This window comes from Maniola hyperantus, chromosome 9, assembly GCF_902806685.2.
Source record: "Maniola hyperantus chromosome 9, iAphHyp1.2, whole genome shotgun sequence".
Lineage (NCBI taxonomy): Eukaryota > Metazoa > Arthropoda > Insecta > Lepidoptera > Nymphalidae > Maniola > Maniola hyperantus.
This window is the reverse complement of record NC_048544.1, coordinates 14315499-14343066: the sequence shown is the minus strand read 5'-3', so window position 1 is coordinate 14343066 and position 27568 is coordinate 14315499. Positions and strand designations below refer to the sequence as shown.

Sequence of the window (27568 nt, the reverse complement as noted above, 5' to 3'; positions counted from 1 at the left end):
ACTGTATGGTTCAACTGTCCTGTCAAAAGTACGGTTCACCTTTAAAATAAGGTCTAAAATGGTACTTTTGACATGAAATTTGACACAATAAGTTAAAATGGTGCGTGAGGAGTTAAATCTTATGCGTTATAATATTTTGCAGCGGTTCATGTCACTTATTGAGTCGGTAGCGGTACTATTGAAACTAGCTTTAAACTCTGTCCCAGTAGATGTGGATTCAGAGTTCGTTATTTGCTTGAGTACCAAGCAAAGATCAAATGTATATATTGGTACCAAGTGAAGGAAGCCATTACAAACATAAGCTGGCGGATGGCTCTGATCCGCGGTTAGACATAGCGTGAGCTAACGGATTACTAACGCCATCTAGTTTACAGGTTGATTAACAAGGTCGGTGTTACAATTTTTTTTAATATGTTTAACAGAAAATGTCTGGAACAGTGACCAAGCACGTGACGGTGGTGGGCGAGCTGTCCAACATGGTGGCCAAGCACAAGCTGCTCGACGTGTCCGAGCTGGAGCAGGAGCTGGTGTGCCACTCCGACCACGCTAAACATTTGCAGGTAGGCGGGGTTTGTAAAGTTTGCACTTAAAAAGGTGTACTTAAGGCCCAAGACACGGATCTGCCTGCGAAATTCAAATTTAATTTGGTTTATCACAATTTGTAAACTTATTTATGATCAGGAGGTGGATCGCCCAATAAATTCAACCTTGATAAATACATAAAATATAATTTATTATTTTAACAGAAAGACATTACTTTTTCCAACGATAACGACAACTCATAAGTGACAGACTTAGGTACAAATATAGAACGCTATTTTATTCTTTCTTCACTTTAGATGTAATGAGTTTACATACGAGTTCATATCACGTTCTAATAAAACTAATGCGACAAAGTAGACTTATGGCATTCAAATTTCGCCCCCTGCAGTATCATCTTCACAGGTTTATACAAAAATCCTTACTTGAAAGTGTCCAGTTTAAGAAATTAGTCAAAATAATGACTAATTTGTGAGTAGCTCATGTCAAACTCATTATTTTGACTAATTTCTTAAACTGGACACTTTCCAGCTCGCACCGCGCTGCGGCCTAAAATTTAATAAATTCCCCTTTTTTTGTTGCGTTAACTCTTATCTCTTCTTTCAAATGATTTACACGAGAAGCCGAGGTCACGTGACCGAGTGAGCCCTGCCTGTTTCTACATGGCTATTTATTCTACACCTTGATTCAAATTTTTCTTATCTCTCTAGCGCCTAAAATCAATGCTGGCTAACGAATCGATCCGCACCGAAGATCTCGTGAAGCTGGTGTCACTTTACGGCCTTCGGTACGAGAAGCACGCGGGCAATGCCTTCCCGGCGCTCATAGACGGCCTGAAGAAACGTGCTCCTGACTGCGCTCTCATCCCTGTACTGGTGCTGGAATATGGCGGCGCGCACAACAGACAGAGCGATCTGTTCGGCCTGCAAGACGCCGAGAAGATCACCAAGAGACTGTTCAGGGTAAGCGACTTGCTCCAGCGCTCATACACAGCCTGAAGAGACGTGCTCCCAGGGAATATATCAATCCCCCACCTTTGTCAATCTAAGGAAAAGTGCTCCCGGCTGCGCCAATATGTCTGTGAAGTATGGCGCAGCTTTCCGACCTAAGTTAACTTCGTGTTCTTCTAAATCTTCTGTTTATATTATCTCGTAGTTTTATTGTTGCTCTTGCACATGTATATTGGCGCAGTCGGGAGCACGTGGCAGTTGGAAGGGGTAATTAATACTACGAATATTTTCAGGGTCTGAGCGGCGTAGAGAACATCTACACTCAGCACACCCCCCTCCTCAAAGACACACTGGAAGACCTTATAAAGGGCAAACTGCGGGAGAACCTGTACCCCATCTGCGGAGGGGAGGATCTCTCCGCCGGCAGACGGCCTCAAGACGTGATCGTGTTCATGGTGGGCGGCACGACGTATGCGGAGTCGTGCTGCGTGCGGCAACTGCAGCAGGCGAGCCCGGGCCTGCGCCTGCTGCTGGGGGGCACCACGGTGCACAACTCGGCGTCGTTCGTGCGCGAGCTGCAGGCCGCCATGCAGGGCGTGCCGCGGACGCACACCAGGCACATCCGGAACTTGTAATAGGGATGATGACTGCTAGTCAAATCAGTGACTTTTTATCAAACGTCAAAACGGCTTCTTAGTAACGGAGCTTGTATGAAATCGGTACGCTGATGTGACGTCATACATATTTGACGTAATTTGGCGTACTTTTTTAGTTAAATCGATAATTTAAAATGGTTAGCAAACTTTAAACTAAATTGTACAATACGCGGAAGAAATGAACATCGGCCTTTAGAATGACATTTCGGCTGTGTAGAGCGTTGTCTCTGTCACTCATACCTATATGACGTTTTGTCGGTCTCAATGACAGGGACAACGCTCTACAAATGTGCTATTTCCTTCTAAATTTCGTCAAATATGTATGACGTCACATTTTATGAATTTTGGAAGACCCTCTATTTAATAGTTCCCAAGAAATAATTTATTTTTGACATAGTCATCATCCCAATTGTGACGTTGCGTTGTCGTCAAGTGTGCGGAGCGCGTGTACATCTCGGCCGCAGTATAAAGAGAGACACAGTAGTCCGACGCCTTTGATCTGGTAAATGACGACGACCCTTCAACATAGGGCCTAAGGGCGTTTGTGCACACATTCGTACTCGGTTCCTTTTCGTGATTCGAGAAAATACGATTCTAAGTGGAAGTTTACATAACGTACGTATACGCGTGTGCACTCACTCGATTCGTATTTTGACGGATCCGAAAGCGAACCGAATACGAATGAGTGCACAAACGCCGTTAACTACGTAGGCCCAGTTCGGCGGGGTGATTACGTAAATTGTTGCAGTAGCAATGCGACAGTTCATTTGCTGTCTCTCTTCTTCTTCTTATTTTGCTTTCTGGCTATTGCCGTCTCTCTCTAGCCGGACGTTTGACAGCAAAATCGCGAGATTTACGCGAGTCGATCTTTCGTACCGGACTTATCGCAAGATTGCCGTCTAGACGGCATCGTCGAACCTATGTATGTAATATCATAACTTTACTCTGTGACTCAGCCTTGTAAGGGCCTGCGCAGACGAGGGAATATTGTCCGCGGAGGACAGAAGTCCCTCATCTTTTACTACGAGATTATTTTAGTCCACCGTGTGAGTTATGCTATGCAGTCCTCCCTTTTTGTCCTCCGCGAACATGACGTTATTGCTAAGTAAATGTTTCTGTGATGTTCTTGTTTATTATTTAGGCTAAGCTAGTTTATTGTAATGTATTATTATATCTACATAACTAAATTATTTAAATAAATTATTATCAACCATATACCTAGTAGCTTTTCATTTCTATAATATATAGTGCAATTAATTTTTAAAACCGTGGCCTAGCGGTCAAGGCGTCGGGCGCGAGCCCAGAAGACGCAGGTTCCGCAATTTTTAATATGTATTTAAAAATTATTTAGCCTTGAAGTGTAGGTAAACACTATCATAGAAATTATTAAAATAATTGTGCAATTAATTTCATCAGTTTGGTTCTATAAGGCCATATTTTTACAAGGACATTACTGCATCGGCAAAAGTGTGCATTGTCTTTGAGGCTGACAAGTTGGGACGTCACAAGGTTGGGGTTTAGTGACAAGAGCTGAGATGGTCAAGCGGCTTGACGTCAAGCACGTAGGTTTTTGCTTGAGTCAAGCATTTACGTGCTTGACGGTGATTGATGCGATTTTATATTATGTTCGGGATCAAAGAGAATATAATCACTACTTTTTATTCGAGATATTAGTGCCTTTGCTTGTCCCTGTCGGAGGCCGCCGTTATCTTTTTCTAGAGCATGTACAGGAAGCCTAACGGCCCGCGCAGACGAGGAACTATTTGTCCGTGGAGGACTAATAGTACGACGATACACTGATAAAAGATGAGGGAATTGTCCTCCGCGGACAATAGTCCCTCGTCCGCGCAGGCTCTTAGGCTGAGATCTATAGAGCGCACTTCGACTTTGCTCAGACTTAAGATCGAGTTAAAACGAGATATTTATGTGTGAGATATAGCTCTGTCTCGTTTCAACTCAGTCTTAAGTCTGAGCAAAGTCAGAGTGCGCTCCATAGATCTCACCCGCACAGATTGAGTTAAAACGTACTGTATAGTACTTACCTTTAGGGTTTTTAATATAGGAAAATAAAATAAAAGACCCAAGTGTTGTGTTTAAAACACATTTTTTAATGATTTTTTTATTGAAAAATATCCATCGACACAGCTGTACGCGTCATTCACAGTGTACGGCGTCCCGCCTCGGCCGAGCACCGGCACCGGCACCGGCTCGACAAGCTTCACACACCAAATCATAATGTCCCCAAGCCAAGCATACATTACATTCTTTATACATTCATATAAAACCTTCAATCTCTTTCAGTCTTTATACAATCCTACCGCTCAGTGAGGCGCCCTGTCGCCTATGGGGACCACAAGTGTAATGGACTAAGAGCCCACGAGGGCCAGACCTTCGTTATTTTATAAAAGCTGACAGTTTTTAGCGCATTACCCCCAACACGTAGGCATTATCCCTATTGTTATAAACTCATTCTTTTTAACACGTATTCCTTCTTTTCGGTCTGTTTGCTTGTTTTTCATATTAGCTTTCAATTTCGTTTTACTTAAAACTTTGGTCTTTTCCCTTTGAACTAGGTCTGGTTCAAGGCCTGGTATCCACTTAAGCGGAGATGTGTTCAATAGACCAATGGGATTATTGATAGATGACGTGAATTATCACGTCATCCAATAATCTGATTGGTCGGCTAAAATCTGATTGCTCCGCCCATCTCCGCTATGTTGGATATCGGGCCTAAAGTCGGCGATGTCATAACTCATTATGTAAGTCAATATTGTAAAGGGATAAAGAACTAGAACCTTTTAGGAATAGGCTACTTGACTCATATCTAATTTCGTCCAATAAATGATTATTTATTATAGTATTTTGCTTAAGACAACGAAATATATGAATAACAATTATTAAAAACGCAGGATGGATATATAAATCCAATTTTAAAAAATACAGTTTTTATTTTTATTTGAAACAGAAAACGCTGTCAGCCATGATGTGACGTCATTAAATATGTAAACAAAGAAATGTCATCCCTACGTCACGCGTGGACTAACGTAGTATCCATATATATAAAATTTAAAGTCCTGACTGACTAACTTATATATCAACGCACAGCCTAAACATCTAAACAGCTGGTCCTATAGATACATGAAATTTGGTGGGTGTGTTCTTTGTAGGTAAAGAGAAGGTATCCACTACGAAAGGATTTTTTGAAATTCCACCCCTGAGTGGGTTAAATGGGGGTTTGAAATTTATGAAGTCCACGCGGGCGAAGTCACGAGCATAAGCTAGTTTTTATATATTTCCAAAAACTAAAATAGTAAACGTAAAAAAATATCGTTCTCTTTATAAATTGAATAAGTTATTAAGTAAGACTTACAACAAAGCGATCTTTGCAAAAATAAATTTGGGTTGCAGTCGTTAGTGATATACGATCCCTTTAAGCAAGTCTTCGCGTGTTACGTATATTTATTTCACTGGGCACTCTAATCCACAACTTTCCTGTGGTCTTTATCGATGCGTTTTTACATTCTCGGATGATACAATAACGATAATTACTACATTTTTCATGTAAACTAGTATAGAAGTCATGTTTATTAAACTTTGGGAGATTATGCTGTTGTTTACAAATGCATGACGTCAGAGCATAGATAATCTATCGGCCAAACATGGCCGACAGTGTTTTCACCTGTCTAAGAAAAATATATTTTTGAATTAAAGTTTTACGGTTTTTAGGGCGCAAAAAAATATAGTGTTAATTTTTTTGATCTAATAGGACAAATATTAACCATTTAAGACCTACTTAAAAAAAGTGTCAACTAGCCTATTCAGTTTACATAAATCATTAGTTAATTTTGTCCAAAACAAATTGCCCATATCGAATGTATTATTTCAAACTGTTAGCTTACCATTTCATAAATTAATATTTGACTAAAATGTAGAAAATATAAAGTCTTGATTTGACTCAAATTGAAATGTAGAAAATATTAGTCTTGATTTGAATAAATTCAGAATTAAATATTTTTACTAGTCATAATCGTAACGTCTATTAATAAGAACTTGTTGGCGGTATTGACCACTAGTCTTGCTCCGTCAGTGTTGACGCATTTTTAATATCGGTCCACGGCCGAAAATTTACGAACTACCCTAATAAAATAAATAATCAAATTCTATACAATTCAACGAAATAAAATCACGACAAATAACTAATAGTGTTCGAGAGAAACAAACGTTACTAAACGGATTATATTAATTGTCTATCATTTCATCGAGGAGCCTGACTGCGATTTTACAAAAGTTTGTAATTAACTTTAGGTTTAACTAGCAGTTGCCCGCTACTTCGTCTGCGTACAATTTCTGGTTTCTCAAGAGATTATAAATTTTCCCGCTGCATTCTAAAAAGAGCCCACGGAAAATAACAATAATTAGAACTTTCCCATACAAACATTCATCCCCTATTTTACTACCCTTAAGGGGGGATTTTAACTTATACAGATTTTTATTATTTACAGCTAGTAATCTAAATTCCGATTTCATGTCTGAAACTTCAATAACATAGGACTTTGATAAAACCTTCCAATCCCCATTTCACCCTCTTAGGGGGGGATTTTCCCACAACAGTTTCTTGGCTGAGACCTAAGTCTTAGAAAGAACCTACCTTCAACATTTCAAGTTTATAGGCTTTATAGGTTCTGAGATTTCGTGATTAGTCAGTAAGTGGTATTTCGCTTTTATATATATAGATAACGCAACGGCGCGGGAGATAATATTATAGTGCACAAGCGCATTCTCTATTCCCTCAATCTCATAGCCCAATAAAAACCCAAGACCCAACTATTTTTGGTTAAAACTTTTGGGTCTATTACACTTATGGCCCTCATTTACAGAGTAGATACATACAGACATACACATTTATAAGTTATTACATAGTGCCAGGGTCCCACAAAGAACGGGAGGCTCAGGACCGAGCTGGTGGTACCTTCGAACAGGCCAACAGTGGGCTACAAATCGATAAGGCATTAAGAATAATCTAACATTTAACGCGGCGGTCGCTTCGTCACCCGCTCCATACAAAGGTAGTTTAGTACTCAAATTGAATATTAACCAATCAAACTCAACGTAATTTTTTAGACACATTCTAGAAAATAATATCTATGTCTGTGATTTACCAGATTTCCATAAAAATAAGTCGGGCTTAAAGATTTGTATCTAAATTGTTGAGAGCGTGTAACTTTGGAAATGCATATTTTAACGCAAATCAGCGGGTCGATACCGAAAAACCTACATCAATCATTATTACAATACCAATTGCTGTGATTGGCTGAAATTATGCTATTCTTGTTCCAACAATACATTGTAGCCAATAGTGAGCGAGCGTCAACCAATCAGGTGATTGCAATCGTGATCGTAGCTGTCATTCTACCGCAATCGAGCTGCTGGAAAACCACAGACATATATTAGTTTCTAGCACGTATTTACAAAATTTCATTGTTTGGACCAACCAAATTACCAATAGTATTCAAATGAGAGTCAAAGTACGTTTGTCTGAAGCGCACTACGAGTAAGCCCCTCTTAAAACAACGCAGCTCTTCAGGCCCAAGTCCTTATGACATGGAAGCCGTACCCACGACGTCAGATTTGACACCTCTTCATAAAAGAACTGTCAAATTTAACACAACAAGGGCCTAAGCATCATCGAAGAGTTTAATGGATATCTCACAGAGCTGTGTTGTCGACTGTACAGTGTACATTACAATTTACCGCCTGGGCCCATTATTTATATAGTCCGTACAAAATGAGTTCTCAATCGCCATTTTAACTTTGTGTCAACTGTCATGTCAAAAGTACAGTTCACCTCTAAAATAAGATACTAAAATCGTACTTTTGACATAACAGTTGACACAAAGTTAAAATGGCGCGTGAGAACTCATTTCATACGCATTATACACAGTTAAAATAACAAAACATAATTTTTAATCGTCTTTAACAGTTCTTACAAAAACTGTTAAATTTGACACCTCTACATCCAATAACTGTCACATTTGACAGGTTTACATACAAAAATGCATTCAAGTGTGGGCCCTGTACAGTCTAGGAATATTTACATTCACAAATAAGTGCCATTTTTCAGGTACAAAACATAAAAAGCTGTAATATATTTCGTCGGCAAAACGGTATAATTATTATAATCAATTTAACATAGCATTAAAATTGTGATTTCGTTTGTTTTTAATTGTTTATTATTTCCGACGGTTCCTTTCGTGTTTTGAACTTTGTCATATTATTCTCATGATAAGAGTAAGACCTACTACAAAATAGTACCTTTTTTGATTTAGCTATAAAAGCAAAACAAAAAAAAACCTATGTAGGTGCTGAAACATTGCATTGTCAACTTGTTCTGAGAACAAAAGTAATAATCGCCTAAATCTATACTGATATCATAAAGAGCTGAACTTTGTAAGTTTGTTTGTAGGGGGTAATCACTGGAACTACTGAACCGATTTAGAAAGAAATAGACTACATAAATTTCAAACCCTCATTTAATCCACTTAGGGGTGGAATTTCGGAAAATCTTGCCTTAATGGATACCTACTCTTTACAAAGAACACATCCTCCAAATTTCATGTCTCTAGAACCAGCGATTTAGGCTGTGCGTTGATATCAGTCACTCAGTCAGGACTTTGAATTTTATATACACAGAATAGTTTAAACGCTAAAATGTTGATGTTGTTTGCACAGAGAGGTTTTGTTTCCACGGTTTATGTTTCTATACCCTTATCACGTTAACACGATCTACGAAAGGTTCAATTATTATATCGATAACATCAAATCAATCGCAAAAGTTTCGAACAAGGCACGTGATGTATTAATTGATTCATTTATTTATTTTCCATTTCGTCCACTATTTTCCATACAGTTTTATAGCCGCTCATTATAATCATAACCGCATCTCCTTTTGTATACTTTACTACCCTATTCAACTGCTTAAAGGCTTCCGAGACGGTCAAGCGGTTTGAAGTCAAGGACGTAGCTTTTTGCTTGAGTCAAGCATTTTGATCGTTTACAAAGTTTGCTTGATGCTTCAGTCGAGCATTTACGTGCTTGACGCGTATTGTATAAGTTCCCGAACTGCCATAAACTGTGACTTAGGTATAATATGATAAACTATACCTAATATTGCGGGAGTCCGCGGACACACATATTTTTTTTTAATGCAGACTTGTCTTTATTAGACATTTTTTAACAGTTTAGGACTAATGGTTTTATTTTGCACATTTATTTCAAATCATAAACATTTTTCTATGGAACTTGAAGTGAATTTACTAAGTCTTGACTATTCTAGACTTAGTAAAATAAATTCTCAAATGGGCGTGGCAACCTGTTAACAGTTGAATAAAGTTATATTTACATACTTTCCTTTTCATTTGACAAAAGAAAACTTTACAATACATTTTTGGAATAAATTAGAACAATAAATCGTTCATCGCAAATGTTATTCGATAAACAATTTTTTTTCACATTTTTAAACAATCTATATCATTTTCATCTTAGAGCCAAACGTTCTTTACTATTTTTATATTTATAATATATATTATATTGGAAAAAAAGATGAAATTAACGCGCATATTATATTATTTGGCATCTGTAACGTACTTTTAATTTTAGGAATTTATAAATTAATCTGTAGTATGACATATTATAGTAAAAAAATGCTTAATAATACATACTATATACAGTATTATACATATTTATAATGAGCTGCACAAAATAACAGTTCGCTTTTTGTCACTTCTAAAGGCGGAGACATACTTTTAACACGCGTTGCGTTTTAAACGTCTGTTTCCGCCCAATTCTAGTTGCAAGCCATAATCTGAGACGTTACAGGTTTCGTTGCAAGTTTTCGTGGCGGGCTCACAAATCACAATATATATTCGAAAAACTTCCCCTCCGAAAAGTAGGGACATTAAATCTAAATATGATCTTTCCATACATCGAAAAATCATTGTATAAAAATTTCTTGCGAAAATGTTTACAAACGTCTCACAAGGAAATCAACAATTTAGAGGAAATAAGTTTCACAATATTCTCGCAAGTACATATTATATTTAGATTACTTTGTAACTTATACAATATTTAAACGCTAACACTACAATATGTTAGACAACCTCAATGTGACCCCGCCTTTAGGTTCGTAAATAAATTTTGGAAACAAATGTCAATTATTTATACAAAATTACGACAACCATGTACCTAACACAATCGGTGAAAACACCTTCGCGATACATATTTTCCGAAAAATAAAAAGGTTTTTCCCTACGTAAATTATACAGGGTATGACAACGCTGGCAAATACGAAGACAGGTGACAGTACTGATGATTACTGATATCATACTTCAAAAAAAACGCGAAAAAAATAATCCTAAATTTTGTAAAAGTTCACGATATATTGCAAATAAAACATCTGACTGAGGCTAGAGGTCAACGAACGTTGCGTAAGTAGGCCATTCGGAGTCAAAGCCACGTCGTAGGTAGGGCATTGACCAGAGTTTTGCACGCTATACATTGCGGGTTGACAAATACCAAATCACTAAAACTACAAAATGAGGCAAATGCTTATTGGTATCTATTAGATTGTGTTTAGGTAGTATTGTTATACGGTAAGTTTTTGCTAGCGTTCAGGTTACACCCTGTATAGTCTTATCCCTACCATAATACAAGACCGCTCCCCAAGCTAGTGCTGGGACACGAAATCATATCGATATAATATCTCGTATTAATTTGTATGGCGTACAACAAAGAACAAACGCACTTAGAATTTCTCTCACTCACGTCACTAGCAACAAACATTCGCGCTGAACGCACTCACGCGATAATAAAATTTAATAAAAAAAAACAAAGAAAAAAAACAAAAACGCACGACCCATACCACGTCTTCGAGCGAAGTGATACGTCTAACACGTGAATAACCGTGGTACGGGTCATATAGGCCCTTTCCATATTTTTTTGTGATTTTTTTAATGTTATATCATATACATCACAAATTATATACGAATAGAAGCCGTTTCGGGAAAGTTCTCGAGCTATTTCCCTTTTAATATTACTTATATATACATTATATGTACAACTATCTTAGCCTATCCATGGACTTAGGAAAAATGTATAGATATTTCATCAATCTCTTTATATATTATCAAATAATTATGTATACTAGCGCTTTTATTATACACGTAAGTATATCTAGTTTATGTTTACAAGCGTTATTTCTCGTTACGCAATCGCATCTTAAATAATCGTAAACTGTGCCCGAGCACGAGTTTGAACATCTCGAAAATTTTGATGGTTGAGAGCAAATGTAATGAACTCGATATCGAGTTTCGTTTTCGAAAACTACATTAACTCGTAATAGGGCACAGAGCTCAATGAGCATAAACTTATTCGTTAAATCTTTAATGAGTATTGTAATCTCAAGTCACCAATGCTGTAATAAATATTAATAGCTCATTAAACAGTACACTCCCAGTTCCTATATCCAAAAAACGAATCGTTTTTCTTTCGATTACATAAAGTTACAAGCCGTATTTCCTAGTTCATACGAAAAATCCCACATATTTTATAGATTTGTAATATAGATTATAGACCAGAACTCGTTATGACTTTATGAGGAAACAGATTTCATTGTATTTTTTATAGGAACCGGGCAAAATTAACGATTTTTTTATTTAACTAGGGCACTATATCCCTTGATTTAATTGGGTTTTTAAATGGCCTTTCACAAGGTATATTAAAATTTTAGTTTTCAATATTACCAGCCTTACAATTTGACGTATATTTGCGCGTGCCGTAGACGAATTTGGAAGAAATGTGAATGTGATGTCCACATTTGGCGCTACCCAGGGAGCACCGCGCGGAGGTCATGGACTTAGCCCCCCTTTATAAAACAAACAAACAAACATTCACAGACGCGCCTGGCGCTAGACCTGCTGGCCGATTCAGAACACTTCGATAACATAATTATCGATCGATTCGGTAAGTTGTCGTACGATAAGATGTATTTTCAATTCAGAATAACCGTATCGACAGTAAAGTTGTCGAAACCGAAACCGAATCGAACATACGTAGATATCGTACGATTACGACTATCAAACGCTATTCACAACAACTTAATCGAATAAGATTATCCGAACGTCCGATAATTTTGGATGATTACTTATCGAAAGCTACAGGGCATCGGATATCCTGTTGTTCACCTACGTACCGCGTTATATACTGTTATTTCGTAAAAAAATGTTCGGGGCCACAATTTTAAGGAGTCTTAAGAAGATGAAATGAAGACTATACAGTCTTCTGAGACTTTAATAATTATGTAAAAATAAAAAAATCGGTCAAGTGCGAATCAGACTCACACACGAAGGGTTCCGTGGAATGGTACGGAACTTCCGTCCCATCGTACAAGAGTTTTTATTAATTTTTAACTAGCTTATGCTCGCGACTTCGTCCGCGTGGACCACACAAATTACAAAACCCTATTTCACCCCCTTAGGGGTTGAATTTTCAAAAATCCTTTCTTAGCGGATGCCTACGTCATAATAGCTATCTGCATGCCAAATTTCAGCGCGATCCGTCCAGTAGTTTGAGCTGTGCGTTGATAGATCAGTCAGTCAGTCAGTCACCTTTTTCTTTTATATATTTAGATTTTCATGGCGACCATTTCGAAATTTTTATTATTTGTTGTATAGTGGCAATAGAAATACACATTCAAGGAAAATTCAACTCTCTACCTATTATATAGTTCACGAGATACAGACCGCTGAAAGACGGACGGACTGTGGAGTAATAAAATCCCGTTGGCACCCTTCGGGTACGGAACTCTAAAAACCGCCCGAAAAATTTACAATTCAAACTTAAAATTGATTGACAGATGTTTGACATCTGTGTGGTATTTACGAGGATAGCTTTAATAAAAACTTAAAATAGTAGTAGTAACTATATTTCGATGTTTCTCTTTTGAAATCAACAATTTATTCGGTTATCATTTTAAATTATGACTTTAGTCGCCTTCAAGATGATTAAAAGTTATTTATTAATGCTTAACCTGAATTTAAAAACAAGTAAAATTTTGGTAAAATAGCATACTTTGTAAATGCTCATGTAATCGCACTGTATTTTATCGATAACGATACCGTAATCGACATCGAATCGTATCCTTCTATCAAACGTTCTGAATTGCACGACAAAAAAATATCGATACGAGATCGATACCAAATCGTATCGACACGGTATGTTATCGAAGGGTTCTGAATCGCCCTGCAGGTCACCCTGTCGATTGGAACCGACTTGGATGTGGTACTTTAGGCACCATAGCTATTTTAGAGTTCCATTACTCTTATGTTATACATATAATCCGTCCATTGTACTATGTATCTTTATGAAATGCAAGGTCGTTCGAATCGATTATATTTGTCGATGCAGTCTGAATTGGGATGATGACTATGTGAAAAATAAATTAGTTCTTGGGAACTATTAAATAGAGGGTCTTCCATAATTCGTAAAATCCACGTCCGCTGTTAGTTTCAAGTTTCCTAACCATTTTAAATTATCGATTTAACTAAAAGACGTACGTACGTCAAATTACGTCAAACGTTTATGACGTCACATCTGCGTATTTCATACAAGCTCCAATACTAAGCAAGCGTTTTGACGTTTGATAAAAATTTGCTGATCATCCATCATCCCTATTGCAATATGCAGTCTGTTTCGTGATTCGATTTTTTGTTGATTATACATTTGCTGTCGATAAGACGCAAGTACACCACTAATTTTGCGGACTCGAAACTTGTCATTTGTTTTTTCAGGAACAGTTTCAAGAACTATTAATATGGTGAATGCTTTTGAAAGTCAAATGGGGAGTAGTTCAATGGAACGGAAAGTAACGGCGTTTAGCCATCAATATTTATATTCTTGGCTATATATTAAATATACTCTTAATAAAACGAAGCTTTCATTTACATTATAAACGGTTAGCGGATTATTTAATAAAACAATAGGCATAAAATGTACGCAACGGAAAAAAAGATTCGTTTACATATTCGTTTATCTATGGTGCCCGGTCCCTAATAAAGAACCAACTTATCTGTGAAATGAAGTATGTACATATTATATCGTTACGTGTTGCCAACCAATCGTTTTTCGGAGAAATTAGTAGCATGTATACCAGCGTTCGTACCTTTTTCAGAGTGCTTAGTTAGGACTGTTTTACCATTTGTGTCATTTTTTACACCTCAAAAAATCGACAAGGGAAATAAAAATTTATATCCACAGTTCAAAATTCTGCAATAAAGATATTTGAGTATTTAAAAAAAAACGCGAGTCAGCGCGCAGCAGCGTCGTATCTTTTTAAAGCTTTTCGTACCTTTTCAGGATCTCGTTCATAGGATTTACCACATATCATCTGACAACACTGATGGATATTGATTGAGCGGTGGAATAATAACTCTGTTGTGAAACACAAATCATAAATAGTATAAAATAAAGAAGCAATCCCCGATTGTTCCTAAACAGGCTAGTATATCTTCGATATTCGATGTTTTTTAATCTATAGATAAAAAAAACATCATCAAAAATCAATTTGATTTGCTGAATTAGATTGGTTTTGTCAACAGTCGAATGCATGCTCAGGCGTTTAGGTTGTTTTTGGTTGATTATGTCAACTGATAACTATATGATAATTATGTACATAAGCAGTTGTACATAACACATTTAATCTATAAAACACTACTACGATATAGGAACCGGGCACAAATACTGCATCTCAAACGAAAAAAATTACTATCAAGCGTGCGATAAAACTGCGACGACCTATATTATGTACACATTAATTGTATGTACTAACTGTAGTTGCCATGACCTATAATTAAGGCATTTTGAGTCGTACGCCGCTGTACCTACCTTTAACTGACACGGTATACAATAACGCGAATTACACTACACGCCGCATGCAACGTATTTTTCAGTATTGAGAATCCAAATGAAGTTATCAGTACGCGTCGAACGCATCAGCTGCACTAAAGAAATAAAGATGATATTATGATTATTAACACAATATTCAAATCGCGCAGATTCCAATTCTGAGGGTCATGTCACCCGTATGTGGTACAAAAACTTCGAGCGGAAAACCGCACTTTGATCTTAATTATCTCATTCATTTTATAAGATAGGTATTTACTAATAAAAAAAAATTGTAATTTTTCTTAAATCATTTTGCTCCCACTCATTAAATGACCGACTAAGGGTCTTCTTCTTCTTCTTTTTTTGCTTTATGGCTTTCAGTAGTGCCACACCAAGCACAGAAAGGGTCTATAACGAATAAAATTGATGTTATTATATGGAAGGGGTAAAGCAGTTTTTATTAAACCCATTTTTTACCTGAACACGGCATCGTAACGGAACGCTAAATCGCTTGGCGGTACTTTGCCGGTAGGGTGCTAACCAGCCTCGGCCGAAGCCTAACACCAAACCAGCGACAAAAATATAAATTTTCAAATTGCCCCTTGCCAGAAATCGAACCCGGGACCTCCCACTTATAAGACCACTGCGCCAGAGAAGTCGTTAAAAATCGCTCACGTAGTAGTATATACTGATATCACCTCATCCTTATTTCTTTGACGCATTCTGAAGGCGTCGCAAGCATTTTCTTCAACTGAAAAACACGAAGCATATTCAGAGTGCTGTAAGACCCAAAATCCCGTCATGGTGCGATAATTCCCGACCCCTCGTACCCCTAAACCTATCAATTTCTCTTTATTGTCAAATCTACTTGCACTAACCGCTTAGATAGTCCCTCAGAAAACGCTGTAGCTTATCTCAAAGGCAGTATAAGTAGAAATAAATATGTAATAATTAATAAATATATCATCAATCATTATAATTTATAGTTCTATGAATGGAGTAAGTATATTACTTTTAATTGGCCTATTTTTTTTTCTTGATAACAAATTAGAGACCTAACTTGTTTTCAGCTTAACTGAGCATTGAAATCTGACATAAATTGACAAATTTTCGAAAAAAAAAATTACATGTATCGCATATAAATCCTAAACATTTCTTTTGCGATGCGACAGGCCGATTTACCGTAATTTGGTGATCCGTTTGTTCATAATACCTCAATTTTGAATTGATTGTGGGTTGGACAATTTTCAGAAAATACGTCCAAATGTACTAAAATACAAGTAATATAATATACATGCAGTTTAAAATTAAGCTTATTTTGATAAAAAGTTCCTTCTGACGCTATACTGTGTCGATGCAATTGACAAAAGACATTTTGATAAAAACAGTGAAAAACATGCGTTTCTTTAACTATCGTGAACTACATAATTCAATCATATCATTTGTTCCTTTATTTTTAGCTCCAATGTCACGTAGTGATAAATATATCACGTGGTAATAAAACTACCAATTGTCAGAAAAATCTCAGTTAAACTGGCAACACTGAACGATTCACAGATAAAATAAAGAAGACGGTTTAAAATAAGTCCACAGATAACAATAAATCGCGAAATCACTTGACAGTGCATAATTGACCGTTCTTGCGTAGAATCGCGCGGGAAACTTTAACACTAACGTATAGCTAAATAAATACAAACGCAACCGTTGAGGTAACGTTTCAGGAAACAAGATGGTTGACGGAATTCGTAGATCACCTATGTATTACTTCATATATAACATTTATATTTAAATACACGTCGAATTAAGAACTTTGTTTTGTTGAAGTCGAGTCGGTTTTATATGAAAATTTGATTACTTCGTATTAACATACTTTATGGTTCTTGTTACTAATTATTTATACAAAAAATAATAAAGCTTATTTGATTTTACCGACAGAAGTAATAAACAATCATGCTATCCTTTTTCGCAACAAACATTGTAAATAGGATGGCACTACTTTTAGAGCTAAAGTAACATGATAATATTAAAGGTTCAAACGTCACTTATGCCAAAAATGGCCTCCAGACAAAACCATTTTCTTCGCCATACTTCATGGAGGTAATTTAAAGTATCAAGTGGTTAGTGCCTTAGATTAACTAGAACTAATTATTAAGTTTAAAATACCTGTTTTATGTCTGAAACAAAAAGTACTCCTGTAATTCACAAATTCCGCCAACCAGCCTAAGGAAAAAATTATCTACCTATAATACACATCTCTCCTTGACAATGTCTTTCGTTGGAGTCAAGGACAGACAGACAGACAACTCGCAAACTTCACACCATTCAGACAAATATACTTACATAATGGATCAATCGCCGCCGCTCTTAATATAACCGGCCATTTTTACACTGGTAATAAACAAAAACTAACGTTGGCAACACTGACATCTATACAGTTAAAAAAAAAGTCACTTTGAACTACTTTGTACTCAGTCTATTATTTTGTATTTGACAGTCTCTGCAATGAAATATGATTTTTGACAATTTTGACATTATGGTCAAGAAACATTTATTTAAGAGGCTTGTAAACGTTAAATGAAAAGTAATAAAATCGACGATTTATAAGTATTCAAAACAGTATACGCTATTGAAGTTGGAAAAGTCGATACTTTATACCTATTGCGTAACTTAGACCCACTAGCACAAGGATATTTATTATTGATTTAGTTATTTTTTTTAATTCTATCACTATTTGGTCTAAAGTCGCTTTTGACAAAAAATTAATAAGATATAGCCACCAATGCCAAAAAATAGTTTTCGAGTTATCGGCTAAAAATTGGAATTGAGAAAAAATGTTGTTTCTAAAAAAGTATACCATGTAGGATCAAACTTATAACTAAGTAGATTTGGTCGGTCCTACATAGCACACTTTTTCAGAAACATCAGTTTTTCTGAAATCCCTTTTTTTGGCGACAACTCAAATAATACTCGTTCAGGATAGCCGCGGTTATCCGGCCGCGTTGAAGTTAGAAGGTCGCGCGTCGGCAACGGCTCGCGTGTTACGCGACCACGTACGACTAGCGGACCACACATTTACTTTCATATACACGACAACGAAAAGTGAACACGTCAGACGATTCTGTGTCTTAATTCATTTACTAATTGTTCTCTTAAATAATAAAAGATAAAGTGTAATACAGTTCACTATTTTATTGGACGCCGAGATATCCCTCAACAATACGTGCAGGGCACTTGGCTCCACTAAATACAGTCCGTGCAAAATGACTTCTCTCGCGTCATTTTAACTCTATGGGTCAACTGTCTTGTCAAAAGTACGGTTCATCTTTAAAATAAGGACTAAAATCGTACTTTTGACATAACATTTGACACAAAGTTGAAATGGCGCGTAATAATTCATTTTTACGCATTATACTAAGTTTTGAGGCCAGTCTTTTTTAGCATTTGAGGGCATTGGTATTTACTTACGTGGTGACAGCTCACGCCAAGAACTATACAGAATCAGTGTTGCCAACCTTAATTTCGTTCGAAGAAAACACTCGGGAATTACAAATAAGATCTACCTATAACCGTTACACGCATACACTACGGTAAGGCATTTTTTTATTACTATCCGTTCAAATGTTCACATACATTTCGAGTGTATATTATTCTTAAGACAGAGCTAATACATTTTAGGCTGTTTGTTTTTTGTTGAATTTCATTAAAATTAAAAGAAGAAGCAGTGTGTGTTTCTTTAGGAGTTTTTTTACAACTGAGGCGCCTGTGTACATTTAAAACTGCTATTCATTGCAAGATACGGGCTTCTTTGGAAGACGATCCAAGCGACATGTGTCATATTCAACCTTTATGCAATGCATTAAGGTTGTGTATGACACATGTCGTCAGGCAATTGAAATTCCTTAATTCGAGACAATTTACTGCAATAGCCAGCAATACCTGAAAATTTCAGCAATGCTATGCGACATAATTGCTCAGATTGCTCCAGATTGATCCATGCGTGTTGCCGAGCGACAATTGCCTAAAACTTGCCCAAGTAAGCGTACCATTAGGGTAGCGAGTCTCAAGCCACTTTTTGTGAAAAGAACTCTTTAATTACCTACCACTAGCAGTAAATATAACTACTTAACAGATAACGTCAAAATTGTAAAATGAAGCAAGTCTTCCCAGCACCGAAGTTTGAAAATAACAGTACGACGCAATCACTTTTGATTGGCTGATACTCTCTCGCTACTGGCTAAAATACGTTGTTGTAGCAAGAATACCATAATTTTAGCAAATCAAAACAATTGAAACTAACGTAATGTCATAATCACAACTTTCGTACTAGCCCCCGAGTTTCTCGAAAACTTCACGTGGAAGATTATATAGTTTCATCGTGATATAATATAAAGATATACAATATATTAGCTCTATCTCTATCAATATTTACATTTGAAATACACCTAGAATGTTCCGTTGCGTCGTCTGTGACTGCATTTAGAATGTTTTGACACATGGAAGGCTACTCGACATTAAAAGGTCGAATTTTTATTTTACATGCGATACATCTTGTGAATCGAATTTTGGTAAAAGCTTGTTTTTTTTTTATCAACCTACCCTCAAATAAAATGTACTGAATGTGTCTATAAAAGTCGTATTTGTTTCTATAATTTTGCTATTCAGTATAAACTAAATAATTTCGAAGAATAGTTTTGGTAAATTATTTTCAAGTATCAATTCGATTTAAAAGAGACCAAGATTCGTCATTACTTGGTAAGACAAAATAAGTTGATAAGATGAAATAAGTTGGTAAGGAGTCAGTAAGACATTAGGTGCAAACGCCTGGCGGCAAATTTGGGCTAACATACGTCAATAGCATTTCCGAAAACAAGGCTTATTCGGCAACATCTTAAAATGCTTTGTTCAAATATACGTTTACTTTCCCAAAATCTGTATACTAGTAGTTTTAATTCAAAAAAAGTTTATAAAATTATAATTTTTTAATTTGTGCCATTCTATTTGGTATTGTGTAGTATGGATTAGAGTAATTATTTATGTATTTATTGGTATACTTGAAAATAAACTTTGCTTTTTTTGAGGGTCGATATTAATAATTCCTAAATTCTATAGTGTCTTTGACCAAAACAAGGGGCACGCTTTTTCATATGAGGGTATTTTTCAAACATATTTTTCACGGTAAAGGATTTCCAATGTATTTTGAAGTAAAACTTTTTTAGGCACGACTTAAGGGTGACGTAAATTTTTTTTGGGACAAAAGTAACGCTTAAACGTCACTTCTGTCGAAAATGGCCGCCACACAGAACAACTGATTAGAGGCCGCCATCTTCTGCCGAGGCGGTCGCGAGTAGCTTTTATCGGACTCATTTTTAAAATGGAATCCCGCGAGCGTTTAGTTTTACTTCAGCAGCGCGTAAAGGTTACACGCAAACTTTTTTAAATTCAGACTTTTTTGTAAGTAGTAATTAATAATTCATTTGAGGTAAATAGTATTTATTAATAGTTATTTCTGAATTCTATTATATCACCTATCAAAACAATACTAGTTTTTCAAATACGGTTTTTCATCATTCAGTTTTTATTTGAGGGTAAGTAAAACATGCTTTAAAGTTAAGGATTTCCAATGTATTTTTTTTTATAATTGAGGGTAGTAGTAATAATTTTTTTTATTAGCGGGTAGATCTCGTTATGAATTTGCACTTTACCGATGTTTTCACGAAACAGAATAGCGTTTTAGTCGTTAATTTTAGGACGTCACTTGTACACGAGAACTGCGGGTAGTTGCGTATAGTACGGTATCCTAAATGCAGTGTCGTGTGACGCGAGTCGGTGTCGGCTCAGTACCGGGGGTGGGCGCGGAGGCGGCGCGCGGGTTATGGGTGCGACGCGTGGACGCCCGGTGTGCTGGCGCCACCGGCGCCGTGCTGCGGCGGCAGCAACACCTGCTGCAAGGAAAACACCCAATAAACACACGACATGGACCCGTATAGACCGGGCCGCAAGAGGAATTCCGTTAGTAAATAAGACTTCTGTATGGTAAGGGTGTTTGTGCACTCATCCGTATTCCGTTTGTATCCGTGATTCTGCGAATTGTCATACAAATAACGGTAATCATTCGATTCGTATTATTACGGAATCCGTGATTTCATGGATGAGGTCACAAACGCCCTTAGACCTAAACAAAATTTCCATCGAACGTTTTTTGCAGGATAATCAGCCTAAGCGTATGCTTAGACGTAGGTGGCGTAGCACAGTATAGTACAGATTTCGCAGGACAGGGCAGTTGAGTCTGCACGTGCCTGCGTAGCATACGCAGCTCTCAGTACATTCATGCATTACAAAAACTACTCTGCCCTGCACTGCTCTGAACTACATAGCTTGCGTCTCTGCATACGCTTAGCCTGATTCTTAGCAAATACACAGTGGTACGTACACTGAGTATACACAGCGCGTGTAAAGGAAGTATCCATACTAATATTATAAATGCAAAAGTGTGTCTGTCTGTCTGTCTGTCTGCCAGCTTTTCACGGACTAACTGTTTAACAGATTTTGACGAAATTTGGTACAGAGTTAGCTTATGTTCCGGGGAAGGACATAGGCTACTTTTTATCTAGGAAAATCAAAGTGTTCCCGTGCGATTTAAAAAAACCCAAATCCACGCGAACGAAGTCGCGGGCATCATCTAGTTGATAATAAATTTACAGGCATATGAGGTAAACTGTATGCGATTATCGGTTTTAGGTTTTGGAACCAGAGCCCTTATAGGTGTGAGTGAACTACATTCAAAGTTTTCAGCAAAAATAATCAAACACATCCATTAAAATTACTAAAAATCTAAATATATAAAAGGAAAAGGTGACTGACTGACTGATTGACTGACTGACTGACTGACTGATCTATCAACGCACAGCTCTAACTACTGGACGGATCAGGCTGAAATTTTGCATGCAGATAGCTATTATGACGTAGGCATCCGCTAAGAAAGGATTTTTGAAAATTCAACCCCTAAGGGGGTGAAACACAGGTTTGAAATTTGTGTAGTCCAAGCGGACGAAGTCGCGAGCATAAGCTAGTTAACTTATAAATTTAAAAAAATCTTTGCACCTAAACTTCAAGGAATTGTCTCACTTTTTGATGAAAAAAATAGTAGTATATATTATACAGGTGTTTTTTTAAAATAAATGTATAGACTAGCGACTTAGTGAGTTGTATGTGGAGGGATCTGGGAACCCACCGCATTATTATCACAAGAGAACTCCTGCCATTATTAATGGAAAGGAGTCGTGAGGAATACGACTATAAAGGGTGCAGACCTTTACGATGCCGCGCGGTCCGATAGTAGAGTGGCGAGATGCGCGTCAAAAACTTACAAAATATGGCTCAGCGAAATTTGCGTCTTGTTGAGGCGGCGTGGAGTGAAGTTGCCGCGGGTCAAAGCTCTGCCACTGCTGCCTCTAGTGAATACGAAGCTCATGATCACGGGGTCGGGGGTTTGCACGAAAACTCCCAGTTATATGGGGGCCACGGCGCTATACGTAGTAGCTAACGCCAAACTGCTTGATCGCTCTGAAGTTGCAATGGTGTTTGCGCTGGTACAATAAGCGCAAAGTATTTGCCGGGCAGTTCGTGAAGTTCCAGCGGCAAAAACAGGAAAGCATGTAGCTTGATACTGCCCCTGACAGCTCGAACTTCACTTTTTTTTTTTTTTTTTTTATTATTATTATTAACACACAAGAAAATTTACATATAATAGGTAGTACGCATTGTAAAAAAACCACAGAGGTTTGACTCTCAATGCGTAAATCTGCGCATTACATCATGCCTACTTAGTCATAAAACAAAATTAGAAATAATACTATTACTATATTATAATATAATAACTTAATGTTAAAAACAAAGAACATATAATACATATACATATATACACATATATGTATATACATACATATATGGATATACACACATGCACATACACATATATTTTAACAGGTGACATTATTATTTATGTACTTATTATACGTGCGACAATTATATCGTCACGACAGGAGCCAAGGAGATATCCCCGAAGCAACCCGGCATGCTCATAGGTTGCCAAGGAAGTATCCCCTCAGCTTCCGTTTAATATTTGTTCGCGTTACCTTTTCCGCCAGAGAAGAAGGCAGCTGATTTAAAAGGCGAGGTATAATAAACTACCTTCTTACTAACTAACCTAACTAAACTAACTTCTCAGCATTGCAGTTCCTGTCGTGACCACGACTTGAGCAACTGGGTCGAAATATCGATAATTCAAGATCATCGTATTAATCGTGCTAATCGAATTAATCGAAGCTGTGATAGCCTAGTGGTTAGGACGTCCGCCTTCTAATCGGAGGTCGGGGGTTCGATCCCGGGCACGCACCTCTAACTTTTCGGAGTTATGTGCGTTTTAATTAATTAAATATCACTTGTTTTAACGGTGAAGGAAAGCATCGTGATTTCTCACCTGCATGCCTGAGAGTTCTCCATAATGTTTTCAAAGGTGTGTGAAGTCTACCAATCCGCACATGGCCAGCGTGGTAGACTATGCCAAAACCCTTCTCACTCTGAGAGGAGACCCGTGCTATGTAGTGAGCCGGTTATGGGTTGATCATGATGATGATGTATTCGTGGTATGTACCCGAAATTTACATTACAATATAAAATACATTACCCCGAGTCTCACTACGTGATCAAATCAGAAATGAGGAGATCCGTAGGAGAACTAGAGTAGCCGACTTAACTCATCGGGTTGCGAAGCTGAAGTGCTGGAATGGCGACCTGGTATGCGTAGCGTTGGCAGATCCTCCACTAAGTGGACAGACGCCATCAAACGAGTCGCAGGGAGACGCTGTATGGCGGCGGCGCAAGACCGTGACGTGTGGACCTATCCAGCAGTGGACGCCTATCGGTTGACGACAACGACTTTCTCTGACCCGGAACAAATACACCAGACAAGCGTTACCGTCTTCCTGCTGATACCTGTTTAATGCTAATGCGACGCTACTCAACATCACTTCAGAGCGATCAAGAAGTTTGGCGTCACCTGTACTATAGGCATACCGTTTGACTGACACGGTTTCTGAGATAGCTGCGTGGTGCGGGAGACTGAGTTAAGACGAAAATTTTGCAAAAATAAGTAGATGAATTTACTTAATGTAATGTACCGGGAGAAAGAGAAAAATTGATCTTATCATATTAAAAAAATATAACAAATTTTTGGAGCAGATTTTGTATGTATTTTATCCTATAGAAAAAATTTTTGATCAAATCCCATTTATCATGAGATATAGACAAAAGACACAAACAAGCATCATTTTATATTTTATACCTTATCTAATATAGGATAGTTTGACATTGATTTTGACAGCTCACGTTCATGATGTTTCGTATTTTTTATAAGCAAACTTTGTAACCTGTCAAAATGCTTGACTCGAGCAAAAATCTACGCAAGCTCTTAAGGGGACTCAGTTCAGTGCTTTCTTCATACAAACGTAGGAGGGAAATTACAACAATATTCGATATTGTACGCACAAAACTAAGAATTATATCGATTTATCTCGTCATTATCTAGGTTTATTGATATATAAAACATTGAAAAAAATATTGATTTAAAAGTTACGAGGCCCAAAAGATTCCTATTTTAACACTAAATTAATGCAACTTTGGGCGTAAATAAATAAGATTAGGGATATGAAAATTCTAAAACAATTTATCATTAGACGTAGTTTATTTATTCATTAGTTGAAATAACTATACTTTGCAAACATAAATTCAGCAGTTTTTTCTCAAAAATACTTTACCTAAACCCTTTTCGCGCGCTTGATTTCGGTGAAAATCATCGTGCCTCTCAAGTTTCTCATACAATGTCAAGTGAAAAGCAAACATGTTACCCACGTGCGCTGCCAATTTCGGTCGAGCGTCCTGCGTCACCTTAAGGGCGCGATTATATCTCGCCCTATAAGCAACAGGTCGGTGGGGCTATGGGAGCACCACGCAGCTAGTTCGACAGCCGCGTCAGTCGCACGGCGCGGCTGGGCGCTAATACTGACCTGCACCTGGTGCGGGTGGTGCGGCGGGCTGGCGGTGGGCGGCGCGTGGTTGAGGTACGCCACGTGCGGGTGGTGGTGGTGGTGGTGCGCGCCGCCCGGCCCCATCAGCGGGCACAGCACCTGGACACGCAAAACGTATTATTAAGCTGCCTACAGATTTGTATAAATACTAGCTTATGCTCGCGACTTCGTCCGCGTGGACTACAAAATTTCAAATCCCTATTTCACCCCCTTAGGAGTTGAATTTTCAAAAATCCTTTCTTAGCGGATGCCTACGTCATAATAGCTATCTGCATGCCAAATTTCAGCCCGATCCGTCCAGTAGTTTGAGCTGTGCGTTGATAGATCAGTCAGTCAATCAGTCAGTCATTCAGTCAGTCAGTCAGTCAGTCACCTTTTCCTTTTATATATATAGATAGATATGCGAGTAATTATTTACATGGCAATTGTGGTGATTTTTCAAATTCCCCGCGAAAACGCTAGCCGCCATTTTGTTCAGGTCCATGAGCTGTTATGACGTCACACGGATGGTAAACAACGGCATTTTCTAAGTGAACTACATTACAACTGCAATCCATGTGACGTCATAGTCGGAATTCATCATGGCGCCTACAGTGCGTTTCAAATATTTGTAGAACGGATAAAAAAGTAAAATCTTTTAAGTGAATCATAAAATTCATTTTATAAACTAAAATTTTTCGATTGCTTGTTGCTAATACAACGTGGCTAGTTACCACCCTACCGGCAAAGCCGTGCCGCCAAGCGATTTAGCGTTCCGGTACGATGCCGTGTAGAAACCAAAGGGGTATGGGTTTAATAAAAACTGCCATACCCCTTCCAGGTTAGCCCGCTATCATCTTAGGCTGCATCATCACTTACCACCAGGTGAGATTGCAGTCAAGGGCTAACTTGTATCTGAATTAAAAAAAAAAATACTATCTGTTCATACATTTTTAGAATTTTCTCTCGCTTGGTGTAAAAATACTCTATTGAAAAAATATGTAGATTGATAAAACGTCTCGGAATCGAGCATCGCTACTATGCACATACCTGGAAGGGCGGCTGCTGGTAGTGGTGGTGCGGGTGCGGGTGCGGGTGTGGGTGCGGGTGCGGCGTGTGCGCCGGCGAGGGCGGCGGGTACAGTGCGGGGGACGGCGCGGCGGGCGACTGCGCGGGCGGCGCGTACTCGCCCACGCCGCTGCCCACGCCACCGCCCACGCCGCCACCTACTCCCACGCCCATGCCGCCCACTCCGCCCACGCCGCCTCCGTGGTACATCCGCACCTGGAATTGAAATTGTGAGCGTAAAATTTTGGTAACATGGCTTCATAGTGTCTCGAGACAAATCGAAATGAATATAATTTTACTTTCAAAGTCGCTCAGCGAGCTACGGAGAGGGCTATGTTAGGAGTTTCCCTGAGGGATAAGATCCGAAATGAGGAGATCCGCAGGAGAACCAAGGTCACTGACATAGCCCAAACTATTTGCAAGCTGAAGTGGCAGTGGGCAGGTCATGCCTGTCGTAGAGGCGATGGCCGTTGGAGCCGGAAAGTCCTTGAGTGGAGACAAGCAAGCGTAGTGTGGGACGCCCCCCAGCACGATGGACCGATGATATAAAGAGGCTGGCGGGAAGTGGCTGGATGAGGAAGGCTGAGGACCGGGTGTGGTGGCGCTCTTTAGGGAAGGCCTATGTTCAACAGTGGACATCCACAGGCTGATGATGATGATGATAAGTTTACTAAAAGAGATTGCCCATTTTCTTAGGAGCTTTGGGCCCCCCCTAATATAATTGTTATGTCACCATGGTTCTAATTTTATTTTGTAGACAAATAATTAACTCTTTATATTCTGCAAACGATTTCTATTTATTCACCCTGGTTGTAAATATATCTTATTTTTTATATTGCTGATATTGAGGTTATATTTAATTAATACTTCTTCAAAATAAATGCATGTTTACGATTTTAACTGTAATTGTGGATATTTTCAATAATAGATTGAAAAAAAGTCGTTATAAAACATAATCGTAAAAAAATAACACATTTAAAAAAATAATAATTTAAGTTTTGACACGACGCCACAAAAGAGGGGCCCGTTCGCGGGCGATCTCCTTTAAATGAATATAAATTCGGCCACTTGCACGCAATGTATGGTCAAGGCCTATGTCCAGCAGTGGACGTCCATACGACGATGTCTCACCATATGCTGGTACTGGATGGCGGGCTGCGGCGCGGGGTGTCCGGGGTGCGGGTGCGGGTACGGCATGAAGGGCTGCATGGGTGCCGGCGCCAGTAGGGGCTGGCCGGTCGCCGCTGCCACTTGTACCCCCGAGCCGGACCACGAGCGATCTGACGAACAAATCACTAGCGTTATCAAATCAAATCAAATCAAATCAAATTATTTATTGCTTATTTGGGTTTAC

General features: G+C 38.1%; 1 protein-coding gene across 2 annotated transcripts in view; it reads left to right on the top strand.

Moving 5' to 3' along the window:
• The window catches only part of Vps45 (vacuolar protein sorting 45), an 81647-nt gene that overhangs the window by 4753 nt on the left and 49326 nt on the right, over nucleotides 1-27568 (top strand). The window contains exons 7-9 of one of the 2 annotated variants that reach the window (XR_011237125.1): nucleotides 423-560; nucleotides 1251-1502; nucleotides 1784-2306. Coding sequence is in view for 1 of the 2 variants with exons in the window: in XM_034972292.2 (XP_034828183.1) it covers nucleotides 423-560; nucleotides 1251-1502; nucleotides 1784-2125 (732 nt within the window). In the remaining variant the exon portion in view is untranslated. Of the gene's footprint in view, nucleotides 1-422; nucleotides 561-1250; nucleotides 1503-1783; nucleotides 3362-27568 lie in introns of those variants that run through there. The other variant, XM_034972292.2, reaches the window with a different exon arrangement.